General features: G+C 38.7%; 1 protein-coding gene across 3 annotated transcripts in view; it reads right to left on the bottom strand.

Annotated features, from left to right (window-relative positions):
- Positions 1-19,871, bottom strand: part of prkg1a (protein kinase cGMP-dependent 1a) — an 87,003-nt gene that overhangs the window by 41,683 nt on the left and 25,449 nt on the right. For all 3 annotated transcript variants that reach the window (XM_084390644.1, XM_084390643.1, XM_084390645.1), the window contains exon 3: positions 13,532-13,645. In XM_084390644.1, coding sequence (XP_084246770.1) covers positions 13,532-13,645 — 114 coding nt within the window. The remainder of the gene's footprint in view (positions 1-13,531; positions 13,646-19,871) is intronic.

The following is a 19,871-nucleotide window of genomic DNA, read 5'->3' as shown; positions in this document are numbered from 1 at the left end:
GTGCATACATACATCATTTATGCACATATGATAATATTTTTTACCTGAATCACCTATGATATAGCAAAAAATATAGATATATGAGCAGGTTGATATGAGAAGGTTTTGAGCAGAACAGTTTCCCTGCAGGCCATCAACACCCAGAGATTCTTCCCAGCAGCGCTGATAAAAATGATGTTCTAAATTAACATGTAGATAGAAGCTGTGTGGTCAGAGGCAACGCACGTCCCAGCATGCTCTCTGATAGCACATGAGTTAATATTATTCATGAGGGAGAGGAAACGTGTCACTACCAAACTTGCCCTGACACGACCTGTTCTCTTTTAACCCCACACTAACAGATTCATCTCCCCATAAAACCAGATTTAGTAGCATGATTTACAGCCATATTTTAAAAGTGACAAACATTACATACACAAATACTTTTTCATTTACAGAGAAAACAAGACATATCAGACATGCGAAAGTGCAAAAACAATATACACAGTTGAGCCAAAACATTATGACCACCTGCCTGATATGCTGTTGGTCCTCAGCGGCGACCTGCCGAGGCCTGGAGACCCCTGAAGGTGTTCTGAGGTATCTGGCACCAAGACGTTAGCAAGCGATCAACTTGTTGGTCTGGCACATCTTTCAGATGCTCAATTGGGTTGAGATCTGAGGCCATGGCAACACCTTTAACTCTTCATTATGTTCCTCAAACCATTCCTGAACAATGTAGACATTATCCTGCTGAAAGAGGCCATGAATGGCCAAAGTGACCCAGGGTTTCCCAGCAGAACATTGCTCAGAGCATCACACTCCCTCCACCGGCTTGTAGTCGTCCCACAGTGCATCCTGGTGCCATCACTTTCCAAGGTAATACACAGCCGTCCACATGTTGTAAAAGATAACAGGACTCATCAGACCAGGTGACCTTTTTCCACTGCTCCAAGGTCCAGTTTTGACGCTCGCATGCCCATTGTAGGCGCTTTCAATGGCACTCTGATTAGTCTGCGGCTACACAGTCCCATATTCAGCAGAGTGCGATGCACAGTGTGTTGTGATACATTCCTCCCATTACCATCATTAAAATTGTGTATGACCTTTGCCACGTAGACCTTCTGTTGACTTGGACCAGACGGAATAGCTTTCGTTGCCCTCATGCATCGATGAGCCTTGGGTGCCCAACACCCGGTTTGTGATTCCCTCCTCAGACCACTGTTGGTGAATTCTCGCCACTGCTGACCGGGAGCAGCACACAAGCCTTGCTGTTTCAGAGATACTCTAACCCAGTCGCCTTGCCATAAAAATGTGGTCCTTGTTAAAGTCGCTCAGCTCTTTATTCCTGCCCATTTCTCCTGCATCCAACACATTGATTATGAGAACTGACTGTTGACTCACCATCTAATCTACCCAGACCTTAATATGTGGCCTTGCTAGGAGATGAACAATAATATTCACTTCACCCGAGACTGGTTATAATGCTTTGGCTCATCAGTGTAATTTGACTACTTTAGCAATTCCTGAAGGAGATGCCAGCGTTTGGAAGGTAGCAAAAAAATAGCCTTAAAATGTAATGTTAAATTAAATGACTGATTGTGAGAAACTTTGAGACTGATATTGTGTTCTCTCACATCTTGCCTCTATCCACTTTTCAGATTTCCACACCAACTTTTTTTTAAAGCTGTAGTAAGAACTGATCTGTGCCATTTTGTTTTTGTTTTTGTTGTTGTTTTTTGTTTTTGTTTCACGAGTTCACACTTACATATAACTAAATAGAGTAAAGGTTATGCATATTTGGCGTTATCCAAAGAGAGGGCTCCGAGCTCAGAATTTGGCCCGAACCCAGAGTACTCCCCCGATCCCAGGTTGGTTTAGAATTAATTAGAATTGAGGAGATGGGGTGGTGGAGGGATGCTGGAAAACTGTCATGGAACAGAGGTAAGACTGCTGTATATATATGCACTGCAACTAATATAAACAGCAGTATCCAGGAAACAGAGCAGAGATTTCCATTTCTGCTATTTCTCTAGAGAAATGGTGCCATCTTATTTCATTTTTTCTCAATGACAATTCCTATTTATTTCAACGATAAGAACAACAAATATATGCAGTCTGAAAATGAAAATGAAATGGCGTCAGTGGGAATTGAAAAAAAGTACAAATAAAAAGTCACGACAGTCAATTTTCAGAAAGATAAGTAGGTGGCAGGTGAACACACACTAAAGGCTGTTTTGCTTTTTTGTGGCCTCTACAGTTTTCAGTTCCTTGACAAAGAACATTATGTACTATTATTATCATCATCTCAAACATGTTCTTTTCAAAAACAAAAAGGATAAAATATAGCTGCAAGCAGCAATTATGGGCCAGTCAACCCAATGGCACAATGCAAGACTGAGCAGTGTCATTAGATTTGTTCAACACCACCAGTGGCAAATTTATGAAAATAAATTAGTGCATTCATCATATGTTAAAGGTAGGGTTGGCATTTTTTTTAATAAACACTTTTTGTTATACTGGTTTATTGTTTATTGTTAAAAGGATCCCCATTAGCTGTCACCAAAGTGAAACGAGCTAGTCTTCCTGGGGTCCACAAATTATAAAAAAATAAATAAATCACATAACAATGATAATCTAAAAGCAGTAAAACATTGTAGACATTTATACAGAATAAATTATTACAGTATTACATTCATTATTACATTCATACAGTAAATATGTCCATTCCCTACTCACAAATTTAAATAGTGCGTTCTCCAGATGGTACTTCAAAGAGACTTTACCATTCATTTTATTTGGGGCGTGGTAACATCATCTGACCATCATGAGCTGACCTAGTCAAATGAGAATGAACCTGATCACTCCTAACAATATGGTTATATAAGAAAGCGGGTTGAGAAGAAAAGACAGTGTTTCTAAAAAATTCTGTTGTATTGAAAACCAGCCTGTTCTCCACCGTTAACCATGAAAGTCGACGGTGCATACTGATAGTGTTTGTTCTGATGGGACAAAGTAATACTAACTTGGCAGCTCTGTTTTGGGCAGTTTGTAATTTCTTTAGTTGACCTTTAGATGTAGATGACCATACAGGGGCACAATAATCCAGGTGACATAAAATTAAAGATTTAGCCACCTGTCCCACGATCTGTGTAGGGACATAAGAAAGACATTTACTCACTATACCATAACCCATCTTCTTCACTATGATATCAATATGTTCTGCCCATGACAGCTGACTATCTATTATTGGGCCCAGTAATTTTACTTTATCTACCTGTTCTATAGGTTCCCCAGACAAGTTCAAACTCATCTTTGGTGTAGATCAGTGGCGTGCACAGACCTCCAGGGGCAGGGGCGGAAGGACCAAAAAGGGCACTTTTGTTAAAAAACATTTATTTTTTAAATAAATCACCTGTATTTAAAGCAGTACCCGTCTGTCTGTTGTGTATTTATATATTTTAATGACTTCCTCACAATTATTTGGAATATCTCGCTCGATGGAGAGCAGCAGTAGGTCAGAGAGCCTCTCTTCATTACCAATGAAAAGATGTTGATACAATTGAAATGCATAACACATCAAACAAAAATAGGGAAATGATGATAATATTACTAAATATTATTTACTTTACCAAACAAAACAGAGAATCAAGTAGGTAATTATGAGGAATTCATGTTTAGTTATGTTGATGTTATACATTTTATGTATGTATTCATTAAAGTGTTAGCTATCATGAAATCAGTAACACTTTACAATAAGGTTTTATTAGTTAAATTTGTTAACATGAACTATGTGGACTGCACATCTACACCATTTATTAATCTTAGTTAATATTAATTTCAGCATTTACCAAAACATTATTAAAATCAAAAGTTGTATTTGTTAACATTAGTTAATGCACTGACTGTGACATAACATGAACAAACACTTAAAAGTTGTATTATTATTAACTAAGATGAACAAATAGGCCTACAGTAGCCTAACAAATGTTTTGCTCATGATTAGTTAATGTTAGTTAATATGAATAATAAACAAATGAACCTTGTTGTAAAGTGTACTATGAAATCAAAGATATAAATTCCTTACAATTTAGAGCTGGACATGGACTTAAAATTTCCTTTCACTAGATGTATTTCCCCAAGCTAATAACACTTGCTATGGCCTTGGATAAAAACGAATGACATTGTCAGACTCAGAATGCGGCTGAAATGGAGTTATACTTTTATGATTGTTAAGCATAACTCACATGCTGCCGCAACTTTTACAGTAGCATGGTAGGATAAATGTAACTTTTCCGTATTAGCTTAATGTTACCTGCTGCCTGTGCAGTGTGAAGACTAGCGGCGAACTGCTGCGTACATAGCTCTGCAAAGGAAACTCCACCTACCACTTAACCTCCGCCAAAAATGCTTTTTTTTTCTTTTCTTTTTTTCATATTTGTTTGTATTATTATTGTTAGTGGCAATGGTGTATAAGTGCATTGTTATTTATTATAATATTTATTTTAATAATTATTATTATTTACATTTATCAGAGAGGGGCACAATACATTTTGAGACAAAAGGGGCAGGGGCTTGTGCCATTTCCTTGAGCCAGTCATCTGTCATTACTGTAAGGGCGGAACAAGTTGAATGGTTATGTCTATAAGCATGTTGGAAATCTGTGTTCAAGCCATTACATTCAAAGTATTCCAGTATTTGTGAGTGAACTATTCTCTCCATCAGTTTACTAAGAACTGGGAGAATAGTAGCCTAATAGGTCTACTGTTCTTCCCAGTGAGTGCTAGTCTGCCATTTTAGGTAAGGGAATCATTTTACCTTCTTTCCAGATAGTGGGAAAAACACCTTTCATTAAGCATGCATTTAATATTTGACATAACGGACCGCAAACATAGTCAGCTGCCAGGCCAAGTACTTTACTGTCCAGTATGTCAGTACCCACTGAGCTGTGTTCGGGCAGGGACTTCAACAACTTCCTTACTTCCCGCTCCTCCACACTATTAACCCGTTTAATCCCACATTTTTTCTTGCAATTTGAGTACATTTTACTCCTTAGACCTCCCTAACACACAAACGTTATGCCCTTATGGACCACCATTTGCCTCACGCAGTGCAACACATCTCCTTCGCATAGATTGATCAGGTTGTTGATTGTGGCCTGTGGAATGTTGGTCCACTCCTCTTCAATTGCTTTGCGAATTTGCTGGATATTGGCTGGACTTGGAACACGCTGTCATATACGCCGATCCAGAGCATCCCAAACATGCTCAATGGGTCACATGTCCGGTGAGTATGCCGGCCATGCAAGAACTGGAATGTTTTCAGCTTCCAGGAATTGTGTACAGATCCTTGCAACATGGGGCCGTGCATTATCATGCTGCAACATGAGGTGATGGTCTTGGATGAATGACACAACAATGGGCCTCAGGATCTCGTCACGGTATCTCTGTGCATTCAAAATGCCATCAATAAAATGCACCTGTGTTCGTTGTCCATAAAATACGCCTGCCCATACCATAACCCCACCGCCACCATGGGCCACTCGATCCACAACTTTGACATCAGCAAATCCATTCTGCATGATCCTCTTGTTCGTTAACATTGTCAGGGTCTGAATCAGGCTCGAAATGGTTTGAAATTGACGCAATCTTTAATATTTACATCTGAATAGAGCTCGCAATTATGAAGGTGCATGACATTTCCCGAACAAGCGCTAAAGCACTGCCAATCACAACAGACTGGGCCAGCTAACCAATCACAGCACCTGCATGACATCATTTACCAACTTAGTTGAACAATAAATTAGCGACAATACAGTTTTGAGAAACAGTCATGAGTGGCTGACTAGTTGATTTCTTCAAAGATGCATTGTACTATGGTAGTTAAGCAGCAAGTTAAGTCGTTGTAAACACCTCACAAATAGAACTGGTGATTTGTGTGCAGTATGCATTAGGTAGTGAATCGAGATGGCACTACAGTGCTGTTGGCTTATTAGGTAAAAGTTTTATGAGCAAACAAAACAGCGTTTTTATCTCAGTTGGATGGCTGCACAGAAAATACCTCAGAAAGTAAATTTAATTTTTGTTCCTCACTGCTAAATTTGTGTGGGCCAAAGCAAGCAGTGTCTGAAATGCAAACTTCTCGCTACTGGGTATGTTTTCCACAATCAAAACATGTAACAGAGCAAAAATTCCTGCTGTTTTATCGAATTTTCGTCAGACTGCTGGAGGGCCACAGTTTGACAACTAATGCCTACACATCAAGGTTTTGTGCAGAAACTCATCCTTCAAATTTGCATCATGATTTTCAAGCTTCTTGAAAGGAAGTAAATCGACTTCAAATATATTCTAGCTAAATAGCAAGTGGGGTTCTCAACTGCCTGCCTGACTTCCTCCTGATGTGGAACAGAGATGATTCTGCTACATACACAAACATACACACTACTATATTACCATTCAGAAAGACTAGAAAAAGATATCAGCTTTTGTTTCATACTTTTAAATGGGTCATTTTTGCCCATCTTCTCCATTCTCTTGCTCTCTTGTACCCACTGAAAATATTCCTTCATTCTAAATTATGATGATAAGCAGCCTGATCATCACAATCTTGCTATATCTCTAACTATATATATAATTTATTTGGTCAAAAAACAGTAACAATTTGTAGTAATATTGTGAAATATTACAAGTTGTTAAAATAACGGTTCACTATCTGTCAGTCACTATGACGTTATGTTGACTGACAAATGGAGTCTCACTTGTCACCAATCAGTTTTTAAAAAAACGGCCAATGGAAATTCAGAGTGGAATTTGCATGCCAGGCCATTCCCCTACACATACGGGTATATTAGATGGCGGCATGCATCCACTCATTAGGTTTTTCTTCAGAGCCGAGTGGTTGTCTGTGCTACAGAAATCACTCTTCAATTCACCTCTAAAAGAGCTGATAAAAAGAGCAATGCACTGAGGAGCTCCCTCTGGCTGGAACTGAATGGCGCATTCAGCAGTGTTTCGCCAGTCACTGTTTGCACAGTTAAGTGCAGCAATTCCCACCCAGGGCGCTTCGGCATAAAAGAGCCTATTTCCCTAAAAGAGCAAGCACTGGCAGTGAACATCTTTTTAAAGATGCCTTTCCGTCCATTTGTTTCTGGATGCGGTCATTTCTTGGCTTTGTCTGACAACCACAATCTCTGTCCCAATCAGGATGATTGGTTCCTGGGTGCACCGCACAGTTCACAGCCACATCCTGCCACAGTGCCTTTCTTCCTGGGGGGGTGCATGAGGAGACCCAGAAGTCATGGACAGCACCTTTTTCTGCCCGACGCCGCTTCACAGCTTCCTCCACTTTCACTACCCTCGGTGGCCCGTTTGCCGGGCAGCCTGTTTTCAATGTTACACAGTGTCTGCCTGAGTGGATTGCGTTTGTAGCTCTGTATAACTCTCTATTTTCTAAATTTCCTTGCAGTTTATATTGTTTAATATAACTTAATCATCACAATATATCTGATATTATGTAATATTGTCTGTCACATTAATCTGACATCACTAGCACAACACGTTAGCATTCCTCTAGCCTGTTAACCTGCCATCCCGTGCTTACCATCTTTTTTCTCTCTCTCACGCCTTTTACAAGTCCATCAAACAACTGTGGTGAGTCGGATCAGTCAACAAACAAGGTGAGTCATGTCATCTCCTGTTATCTTCACTTGCACTGCCTGCCACATGTATAGCATAACCTTCTCAGTCAGTGGTGAGGGATTCACATTTCATAAATGCAAGTGCTTTAGCCACTGCTTTGGCTGCGACTAGCTTAGCTAACCCTGTACATTGTTGTTGTAGAGCCTCCGCAGCAGGGCAACTGGGTGAATATGAGACGGCATAGTTGAGGGACAAAAACTGCTGTTACGTTCCGATTAGAACATCAACAGGTTTCCTCCACTCAGTGATGCACCCACTAAGAATCCTGTTGAAAGTACCTTAGTTAATGGCAATTCTATTACACGGAATGTGAAAATAGAGACACCAGCCACCATAGTCACATGTTTGCCAGGAGCCAGAGTGTCTGACATCAAAGCAAATTTAAAAGTGCTGGTTAATGCTAAATCGATGGTGGGGCCACCATTCCACAGGAGGAGCATGCGATTGCGGTGCACTTGTGCCCGCAAAGTGCCAGCACCTAGAGGAACCGCGGCTCCCATCCAAAGCTGCTAAGGCTTACAGTGACGCTGGACAGGCCGCCTCCGCCCTGCATGCAATGGCCATCTTGCAAGTACATCAGGCCAAAGCACTCAAAGAACTGCACGAGGGATTGATGCAGTAACTGCATACAGTGACTGACTTCGCCCTCTGGGTGACCAAGGTCACGGCGTGGGCCCTCGACCAGATGATGTCCAGGAACACCATCTCTGGCTGAACCTTGCTGAGATTGCTGACAAATTGAGCTTTCTCAACGCCCACATCTCGCAATGTGTCCTCTTAGGCGACACTGTCGAGGATTTTGCCCAGCAGTTCTCTGCAGTCCAAAAGCAGACAGAGGCCATTAAGCACATCTTGCCCAAGTTTGATACCACTGCTACCAGGACTGGACCCCAGTCTGCTCATCGCAGAGGGTGTCCCCCTGCAGCTTCTACACCTGCCCTGGCACGGTCAGAGATAACATCCCCACCGCAATGTCAAGACCTCACAAGGGAAGGCGACGCAGCCCGTCCCTCAGGTCGCCGCTAACCTCTCCAAACATTCATCAAACGGCCTTGAGGTGGGCGACCCAGAGATGGAGGGAGCTGCTCTGAACCAGGAGGTGGTGATCGCACCACTCCTTCCCCTGGAGGAAGGCAGAGAATCTTTTGTTTTCATTGAAAAAAGTATTTTTTTTGGTACCCAAGCTTTCAATAAAAGAGCAGTTTCCTCAGTCTCTGGCACTTCCACTCATAGAAAAGCAATGTCTGACCAAGGGCTAAAGTTTGGCGAGAGTTCGGTGTGATGGTCACACAAAGTGTGCCACAGCGCCATGCCCATCTCATGACTCAGCTTTATAGCCAGTGCTGAAGCAGTCTCATCAATCCGAGCGGCGTAACCGCGAATGTGGATGCCATATGCCCCAGGAACCTCTAAAATTGTTTCAGTGGAACCGCTGTCTTCCCCCTGAATGTATTCATGTAGTTCAGAACTGACTGTGCATGCTCATTTGTGAGATGTGCCATCAAATTGACCGAATCCAACTCTGCCCTGTCTCTGTGCCTGTAGTAGTTCCATCCCTCTCTAGCTAGAGGCTATCGCAGAGATTATTACATATGTAGCACTGCACCACGGGTCAGTCCATGTGTGTGTTCTACATGTTCCTTCCTACGGGTAGGATGTGGCCTCCGTAGTGTAAAACTCAGTGATAGGGGGATTGAAACCCCTTTTGTCAATTGAAATAACATCTGTTCCTTCCATCAGGGAACAAGGGTTACCACAGTAACCAAGATGTTTTAACATATTTTAAAAGTACTTTCAGTACTCTCGTCTTCAGTGCCTTCAATGCCTTCAGGAACCATTATACTCACGGAGAAGTTCTTTTTGGTTCTTTGCTTTGAAGTAAAAAGAAGTTGTAAATACCTTGCTGTAAATAATTGCTGTGATATACTGTTAACGAATATCCCGTCACAGTCCACGGTGCTGAGAGCAACGTTTAGATGAATATGTAAATATGTGCTGTGCGCATTCTTCTCAAAAAACAAAATAAACGCACAAATGACAGTGGAGAGAAAACAGCAGTTAAGAAAGAATCTGATCATAGCAATGTGGATATGTTTGCACAAGCTCTGCAATTCACCTGCATCATGTCAACAGATGAGGTATTCAAATTGCATTATGATGATATTATAAAGTAGCCTATATTTGAGAGACCATATAGATCTTACTTGTGAGGCTAGTTTTAATTAATCCCTTTTCTTTCCCTGGCACATTGACATTACAGTATATAATGGCTCTTTCGCCATTATGTTAAACATTGTATTTGTAAGTATTTGTTTCATGTGTCATAGAACGGAAGAGAGGCTAGGAATGCACGTAAACTTCACATCCTTTGGATTTTCCCAGAAACGTCACATAAAAATCAGTATACAGGCTTTAGACACCCTAGGAAGTCGGGGAAGGTGTTTTGTTACAAGCTGTTCACACAGGCAATAAATGTGATTAATACATGAAAATTCTTACATATAGCCCCTTTAATCTTGTATTCTATAAACCAACAAACAGGGATGTCATATTAAACACTTACTTTAATAATGTTGTTGGCTTTCCTACATTGGCTATGCCAGTGCTTTTCACATAATATCTGTAGAGCATCCACTATGGTTCAATAATTACATCAGAGTATTGTGATAAAGAGCCTTCATCTTATGTGTCCTGTGAAGCACTGGGCCTGCTCTCTCTTGCTCTGCTCTGTTGTTTATAGCTGTGAAAGGACAGGGCAGCTGTAGGATGGGTAAGATCACACCAGGTCAAAACCACTTTAAGCGCTGACATATCTATGCTGTTTCCCCTGTGCATTCTAATGCTCTAAGCCATGACTTCTCCTGAGGACTCATTTACATGCAGACACCACTGGAAACCAGCCACAACAAAAGGTGTGTGTTTGAAAGAAAGAGACAGGGAGAGAGAGATGAATAACCATACACGCAGCTATGCAAACACTAAGATGGCAACTACTTCTGAGGAAAAGTGGTGTCTGCCAGCATACGATTTGTAGTAGCAAAAGGTTTTAAAACTGTCAGATCGCTAAGAAAACAAATAGTGCAGCTCTCCTCAAAAGCCACAGAATTTGAGGTATCATTCATGTCTGTAGCACAAACAATGTGGGGAAACATTCTGACATTTAATCAAACTCTAAGGATGCAATTGTACATGTACAGTCTGAGGGTTTAAAAACAGAAATGAAAAGCCTATGTTTTTGTTAAAGCTTAAACAAAATTTAAGCTCTATCATGCAATGATGTTGATTATCACAGAAAATAATAATGGCTTGTCCATCAGATTTTTGTGCATGTACGGTATGAGGGTTTAAAAACAGTAATGAAAAGCTTTTTGTTTCATTGCATTGCAGTAATTAAATTTTTTGTTAAAGTTAATATATTTGAGATGCAACATTGTCTAAATTATCCTTTTGTGGTGGAAAAACCAATCTATGAGAATGACCTTTTGGTTATGGTTACAACTCCATGTAAAAAGTGCTTTAAATCACGTCCCTTTTTGGTATGCTTGTGCGCATTGCGTAAAAAATTACCTGGTTTACATGTTCAAGGTGCACAAGGATGCAAAAAATGCACAATCATTTCAAAACATAATTGCATATTTTTTAAATATTTATCTGCAGTGCTGTACAATTTCCCAATAGGCTACCATAAAATTGCATTACAGGAATTGACGGACAATTAGGTAATCAACAACATGCAACAGGCGCTTAAAATGTGGAAAATTTAAATTTACATGAACTGAAGTAAAAATAACTGTTGCATTTTGACATGCATGGATAGATCAGACACATGCATGTCCCTTAATCCCAGTTCAGCTCACTTCCTGTCCCAGACGCTATCCAGAGAACCAGAGACAGAGAGCAGAGGAGTGCAGGAACACCATAAACAGCCGGGGGAGGAGAGATAGAGTGGAGGGAAAGCGAATGGAGAAACAGAGCCAAGCAGAGGCAATAAGAAAATATGCATAAAGGAGAACAATAGTTCAGAGGAAAAAGAAAATGAAGAGAAGAATGGAATTATAAATGAGAAAAAGGCTTGCAAAAAAAAAAAATCACAGCACACAAGGCTGTGCATATGAGATGATCTGGTTAAAGGGAGAAAAAAAACAATTATGGGACAAATGTGGACATTAATTACGGCTGTGTAAACTGGCTGCTAATTACAGAATAAAATCTAGATTTTAAATTAACTCAGGGCTTTTTATAAATATGGAAAAGCCTAATGAAAATGTAAGTGGTGAGTTGAAGAGAGACAAGTTATGTGTGCCAAAGTTTACTTAAAACTTAAAAAAAAGACCTTCCCTGACATAGGTTATCTATGAAAGCCTGTATACTGATTTTTATGTGAAGGATCGGGGACATTTTTGCTGGGAAAATCAAAAGTGTGAGGTGTTTAAGCGTTCCTGAGAGTCACTCTACCATTCTATGACATGTGAAATGAATACTTATACAATATTCAACATAATGCTGAAAGAGCCATTCTATACTGTAATGTTAATGTGTCATGCAAAGAAAAGGGATTAATTCAAACTATAGTCTCACATAGCCAGATCTACATAGTCTCTATAGTCTCAAATATACTTTATAACAGTGCTTAATTTGAGCCGGATCCTGTTCCGGGAAATTTCTGATTTTGGATTTTTGCATTCCGGCATTTGTTTTTAAACAATCAGGCATAAATAAGTGCATTACATGGTGACAGTGTGTGCTTGTGAGAAATATATTTGGAGGTTATGTTTTACTATTGGCCCTCAGCATATAGCCTATATTTCTGATCAGCTTTTTTAGGTTCATGATCACTCTCATTGGTTGGTGTTTCCTGCTTATTGTTTTACACGCAGTAAAATGTAACGTTTGGAGAGAGTGTATACCTGATGAATTATTCTAATAAAAATAAGTTAATATTGCCAAAATGGTCACCAAGCATATTTTCATTTTCCATATCCACGAGAAAAGCTGATGGTGTATCTGATCAAAAGATATCCCGAATATGGAACTGCTAATACTAATTAGGATAGAGGGAGACACGAGCAATGGGAGTTAGATCAGTCAGAATCAGAAATCCATGTAATGGAAAAGGCAATGGCGTCCTCGTTGAGAGAACATCAGTGATCAACTGAATGATTTTTGGCTCTCAGCAATGCCATTTTTATTGTGTTTATTTTGTGAGAGGAAAGCATGCATATTTACATATTCATCTAAACGTCACTTTCAACAGCATGGACGGCATCTGGATGTTTGTTAACAGTATATCGCTGCAAAGGTATTTTCAACTTCTTTTTACTTCTAAGCAAAGAAGGAAAAATAACTTTGCCATGAGTATTTCGGAGCATCGAATCGCATGTAGTCTCTTGTTTGCTACAATTGCACGAGTGCGAGCACAAGCAATAAGTTACTGACTGCAGTTCACTACATGGCCACTGGTGTCACTAATAACAACAGTTTCTAAATTCTACATAAAGCCCCTTTAATACAGGTTAGGGGTATGTTCAAATCACAAAATAAACAATAACATCCTAGAATATCTGAGCACAATTCATTTGTTGTCTCCTAATATTAATTCATCCCTCACATCTATCTCAATCTGGCCTCCTGTCTATTGATGAAATAACATATGATCACAGATGGAGTGATTGGTTGTCTTCAGTCATACTGAGAATTATAATCTCACGCTGGCAGACTGGGAAATGTGGCCTAGAATAAACTCAAGCTGTGTTCATGTATGTATGTAGTGGGGGAAAAAATCCAAAATGTCCTTTGCTTAATCAGAATCAAAATCAGGATCATTTTATTTATTACTGTGGTCTGTGTGAACTCACTTCTCACAGTGGCCGTCCTGGTGCAGTTATAAAGGATGGCGAGCTCTCCAAACACCTTTCCTGGTCCCATAGTGCACAGCTTCAATCCTTCTTTTGTCACTTCAACCTTTCCCTCTGAAATAAAACACACACAAGCTGTAAATAATACAAGAAACACTTTCAAGACATATTTAATCGTTGAGTTCAGTCTTATAACCAGAACATAACAGTTTGTGAACAGAGCAGAGATTAGAGACCCCTGGGAAAAGCATGACCCCGTCATTTCAATCCCAAAAATCCCAAATAAATAAATAAGGAAAAGAACAGACAGAAACGATTGGCTGGATATGAAATATGCTGTGCCGACTGGTGCGGTATCATGATACATGAAAGAGCACACATCACAGCCTTCAACACACCTTTATTGTGATTGCACAGTAAAATACACCTGTTGTGCTCTCTCTCTCTCTCTCTCTCTGTCTCTGAGGTGTCAACTGTAGATTGGCTGATATGATACATTATGAGCAGAATAACAGGAAGTCAAGCACCTTTTCTCACTTTTCAACAGCTGATATTCACTTTTCACAGTTGATTGGTGAAAGACCCTGAAAAGACCGTGAGTATGTTAGATGCACGTTCTAAAACCACTTAAAAAGCACCAACAACATGTGTGGTCATGTAAATGCGTTAAACCGTTTTTATTCTTTTTTCCCATTGACATTTTCAAAATACTTTGAGGTTTATAATGCTTTATTTAACATCTCAACTCACATAATAAATAGAATTCTCTAAGTGAAACACTGTACATGGATGCTTATGTTTTGACATCACCGCCAATAACTTTTTTTGTAAATACAGTCTTGTAAATGCGGTTTACTTGCATTGCCAGGCAGGGCTGTAGTACTCGAGTCCGGACTCGAGACCGTTTTTCTATGGTCTCGGAATTGTTTCGTTTAAATAAATTTCAAGCTTTATTTATATATATTTGTCATGTCTGTGAGGCATAGCCTACACTGAGTTTCGGTTAATTTATGAGATTTCAATGCAAGTGACCGCGGCATGCCCATCATGTCATGATTATCCAGGCAATTGGTTGATGAAAAATGTATTAAAATTAAGAAACATGTTATGTTTTGACATCACCGCCAAATATGGCTTTTGGTCTCGACCGAGTCCAGGTTTCTTTATTACGTTCCCAGTAATAACGTATTATTGTAGTATGCTTCCCGCAGACTTCCGCAGAAACCTCCGTAGATGACGACCTGCGCATGTGTTATTTATTTTCTACTATTTGCAACTGCAATACCGGCGCATAGCTGAACTAACAGATCCGTCTATTCACTGCCGATCATAATATCAAATTGCTATATGGACTAGTGACTGTGAATATTAAAGACTGCTATCAAAGTCTGATTGTTCAGCGAGTCTCTGCAAATGAGTGCAGGTTCATGTACTACACATACTCAAGTAGCCTACACGTTCATCTTCAGCATTTCATCGTCAGATACGCTCAGAAACCCGTCAAAATAAAATAAATTATCACAGATATATTTTACTGGAGTGAAGCTATATTGTCATTTAGTTGCTCAAATGCTCAGTACTAGTACCTAGCAGTGGTAATAGTAGTGGGTTGGTGTTTGTATATCAGTTTTAACACTGCTAGGGTTGGGCGGTATTACGGTAATATCGGATACCGCGGGATCTTAAAATAGTACCGGTATCAGTTTCAATACCGTCATTACCGGCACTTATATAGCTTATAATATATATAATTTATTTATTGCCTAAAAAATGCTTATGTGTGGTTGCTGTTTGGCAATATTTCTGGTTCCAACCGAATGAGAAGGGAGAGGCGGTAAATACAAGAGATGTAAACACCTCTAACCTAATGTCGCATCTCTGAAACAACCGCCCACTCACTGCTGCCAGGATGCATTTTGTTGTCGAGTTCATTAAATAAGCGCATTAAGTTTCGTATTTGTTAAAATATTATAATGTTATTTTTTCCATCTTTGTTGATTATGAAAAGTGAACGGCACAAATAAGATGGGATGCATCGGGAGTCAGACGATTTGACCACTTCAATAAATTTCGTTTTGTAAAAGGCCTCTTTAAAACGAATTTCGTTTTGTATATATTGTTTCTTAATTTTAATACATTTTTCATCAACCAATTGCCTGGATAATCATGACATGATGGGCATGCTGCGGTCACTTGCATTGAAATCTCATAAATTAACCGAAACTCAGTGTAGGCTATGCCTCACAGACATGACAAATATATATAAATAAAGCTTGAAATTTATTTAAACGAAACAATTAAAAACGAAAGAAATAGGCTACTCACTGATTAGGCTAAGTAATCCATGATGTGCATTTCTCTCTAGGCGCGTTCATACGGAGATGCGATCATCAATTTCATTAAACGAAACCATTCAAAACGAAAATAAATAGACTAGCCTACTCTCTGTAATCCATGATGTGCATTTCTCTCTATAGCGTTCACTACAGAGATGCCGATCGTCAATTTCTTTAAACGAAACAATTCAAAACGAAAAGAAAAAGGCCACTCTCTGATTGTGTAATGATGTGCATTTCTCTCTATAGGCGCAGAGATGCGATCGTCAACTTCCATCTTTGCAGAAAAGTTTTATTAATAAAAATGAATGGACACACGTCACCGGATTACAATTGCTTGTTGCACGCACACAGATATTATGTTGAATAATGGTGGGCTCGGGCTCATAATAACAGTTAATGCCGTCGGCCGGACTCAGACACAACGTGCACGGGTTGGGCTTGATTTTTTTTTTTTTTTTTTGCCCGATCTGGCATTCAGTTTCTGAACGGTGTAGGCACAAGCCAACAGTTTGGTGACGCCGTCTGAGCCCATTATGTCATAATTTTTAATTAGTCACGGTAATACCGTATACCCCGGTAAAATAGGGAGGAGGTTTGACGGTATCAAAATTCGAATACCGCCCAAGCCTACACTGCTATTATGAGGTATCACCATATCGTTAGCCTCATAGCATAAATATTACTTAGGCAATTATGCTATGAGGCTAACGATATGTCATCATTCTGTTTTCTTTAGATTAGAAGATTATATGATATCAAGGGGAATATCTATACTTAAAAATCCTGGGTGCTGTGACACTGTTTTTGCTTTTAGATCAACAAATAATAACCCAAAATGATTGTCTTGATAATGTCATGCATAAGACTTTTTTTTTCCTGTCCTGTCCTGTCCTGGACTCGGTCTTGACTTGGACTCGAACCTTTTTGGACTTGGTTTTGACTTGGACTCGACTAGTACTGGTCTTGGACTTGTCTTGGACTCGACAAAGGTGGTCTTGACTACAGCCCTATTGCCAGGTAATCACTCCGCATGTAAACCGGTAAATTGGGTTATTTCAATAAACTGATTTTTTGGTAGTTATCAGCATATTGGTGTGCATATAAACATGCTCAGTGAGATATGAGAATTTTAGAGAGTAAGAGAAAAGAGAGAGAGCTGATGACTGATGGACTATTTAACTTCTTAATATTCAGCTCTGGCTGAACGGAACTATAGGGAAGAATGACTTTCACCTGGCCTTAACCTAAAAATGTGATCTGCATTCAGTTCAAAATTAACTTTTTGCCACAATCTCCAATGGCGAAACAATTGAGAAAATCACAGGCAATAAAAAAATGGATTTAACATCTGTGGACAATGGAATTATTTCGATGTTTTAGTCATTTTGTATACTTGCGTCAAACAGCTCAGATCATTGTGTGACTCGATGAGATGAGCCAGTCTCTGTCTGTCTGTAACAGATTTCTGTTTCAGTGGCTTAATGCGAAAAATATTCCACATATGGAGTTCTTGAGAAAACAGAAATTCTAGATGAACTTCTGATAATAACATTTCCATTGAGGTAAAAGATGCAACAGATTTGAATAATGCGCATCACTTATATCAGAAGAGTTCATAAGGCAAGTCATTCTGTTTTATTTACTCACCAAAGCCAAATTTGACTAATTTATGCATTCTGCGCTTGGCTGAGTTTAAATTTTGTCCTCTGATTATGACTTCTCAGATGATTAATCAAATGAGAACAAATACCACCTTGTCACCAAAATGTTTCCTCATTTTTTTCAGCCCTGAGCAAATTGACATCTTTTTGAGCACAACTAAGAACTATAAACAACACAATGTAATATATAGAATATATATTCTATATATATAGCTGCGCCGCTGCTGAATACATTGTAGGGGAAACACTGTATGGTGTGGGAGTGGCAGAGGTTAATTGTCACAACGAGCTAGAAAGGTTGACATGCATGGAGCACGAACCTCCGGGGAATCGCCCGCTTAAAAAAAAAAAAAAAAAAAAAAGAGTCAAACAGAGGAGAGTCAAAAAGAGAATGCGACAGAGCTTGTAATAAAACAAGAATCAACAGTAGCTTCCCTTTTCGAAGATGGCGAGAACTGAGGATTATAAAAAAAATTAAAAGCGACACGGAGATGGTGTTTTTATTACTTAACAGGCGAGTAAGGTATTTTATTGAACAGATCAATTGTCATATTTAGTTTTCTAACAGAGTTCATTGTAAAGCATTAGCCTATCTCTGGAATTTATTTTCAAGGAAGCACCATGTCTATTAAAGTGTATAGCTACAGTAATGTATTCAGCTAGTCAGCTTGAGATCCTTTCCATTTAAGGCAAGACACGGCAGGCAAAAACATCAGGGTTTTTTTACTGGTCAATTTTGAGATTTTGGGATATTTGTCTTCAATAACATGTCTTCTTTCAGACTTGTGGTGAAAAAAAGTCTGAAATACACATTTAGGTCTTTATTTTATTACACTTTGTCTGTTTGCGTCTGTAGATTTCTCATAAATTCAACAAAAGTTCGCGTTCTTAATCCTCCCGCTGCTCCGCGATCGCTGCTGTCACCCTTTCATCACATACACCGTTAGGAAGCTCTCTCTCTTCTGTACAATCCTGTCGGATCCAAATATGGTCATTTCCTTTTTATCAGCAACCAATCGTGAAAGTAAAAGGGCTGAATGCGCAATCTCATTGGCTGATGAAAAATCTTTAAAGCCCATTTTCTCAAAATGACTTTTCTCTCATACCCCAAGTCCGAAATCTCCACTTCAGTAGCACCTATATACACCAAACTCTCCAGTCTTGTACCTAGTTATATTATGAAGACATTTACAGAGGGATTTGTAAATACATTATTCCTAGCCTGATTTATATAACATTTTATTCAAAAAAACATGGTGAAAATCATTTTTTTAAGGCTATTGACAGTATTTTCTGATTTACAGGATAACAAAAGTAGATATTTTCCCATCTAATATGTGAACACAATGAAAAAATAATTTTTAACCTGGCTTTATCCAATACTCAGAAATATATTTTTTTAATATATATGCAAATTAGTGCATATTTGATTAGATATTGCCTGATTTGCATATTTAAACATTAAATTACAGAAAACTTGTAATACATTTTTTTCTCATCTTAATGTAAGTAATCAACTGGGAAAGTTTCATGGTGATATCTGCTAGTTAACATTTTTACCCTATTCACCTGTAGTGTCTCGCCTTAAGCTGGTTATATCTATTAAGCTAGTGAATATTTTATGAGCAGTAGGATAACCGTATTCATCCACATAGTCAAGCACAGCCGAAGCACAACCAAAACCCAGTTTTCAACATTGATAAAGTTACATTTAAAATTATATCAAAATAGAAAACAGTTATTTAAAATTGTAATAATTTTTCACAGTATTGCTGTTTTTACTGTATTTTTGATCAAGTAAATGCAGCCTTGGTGAGCATAAGAGACTTCTTACAAAAAAATAAAAAACAAAAAAATAATGTACCGACACCAAACCTTTGAAAGGTAGTGTAAGCTAAAATAATCATTACACCATATGCTTTAAGATCACATTAAAATGAAAGGTTAGAACATGCAAATAACTTCTCAGGTAAAGTCAGAGTGTGAGATAAAATTCAAAACAGGCTAAGAATTGATTAAGAAGTGACCGACAACAAGCCATAAAAGTCCAACATAAAATTATACTCCCAATTATACTTAAATATTAAATATGAACAAAGTTTATCAGCACCGCAAGACATAGTCAAATAGGACATTCATAAAATCATCAAAGTTATTAAGCTTAAATATCTACAGCATCCCTTACAAAAAAGAAGTTTATTCAAGTGTGCTATTACTATAGGCTACTTCTTTTAAACAAAACAAAAAAGTACAGACTACTTTCTTATTTTAGTCTATTTTTTATGTACTTCTCAGAAATATACGTAAAATTGCACTTCAGTATACTTGACTTATACTGAC

The sequence above is a fragment of the Rutilus rutilus genome (genome assembly GCF_951802725.1).
Source record: "Rutilus rutilus genome assembly, chromosome: 20".
NCBI classification, from domain to species: Eukaryota; Metazoa; Chordata; class Actinopteri; order Cypriniformes; family Leuciscidae; genus Rutilus; species Rutilus rutilus.
Note: the sequence above shows the minus strand (reverse complement) of the source record. Positions and strands in the feature narration are given on the sequence as shown.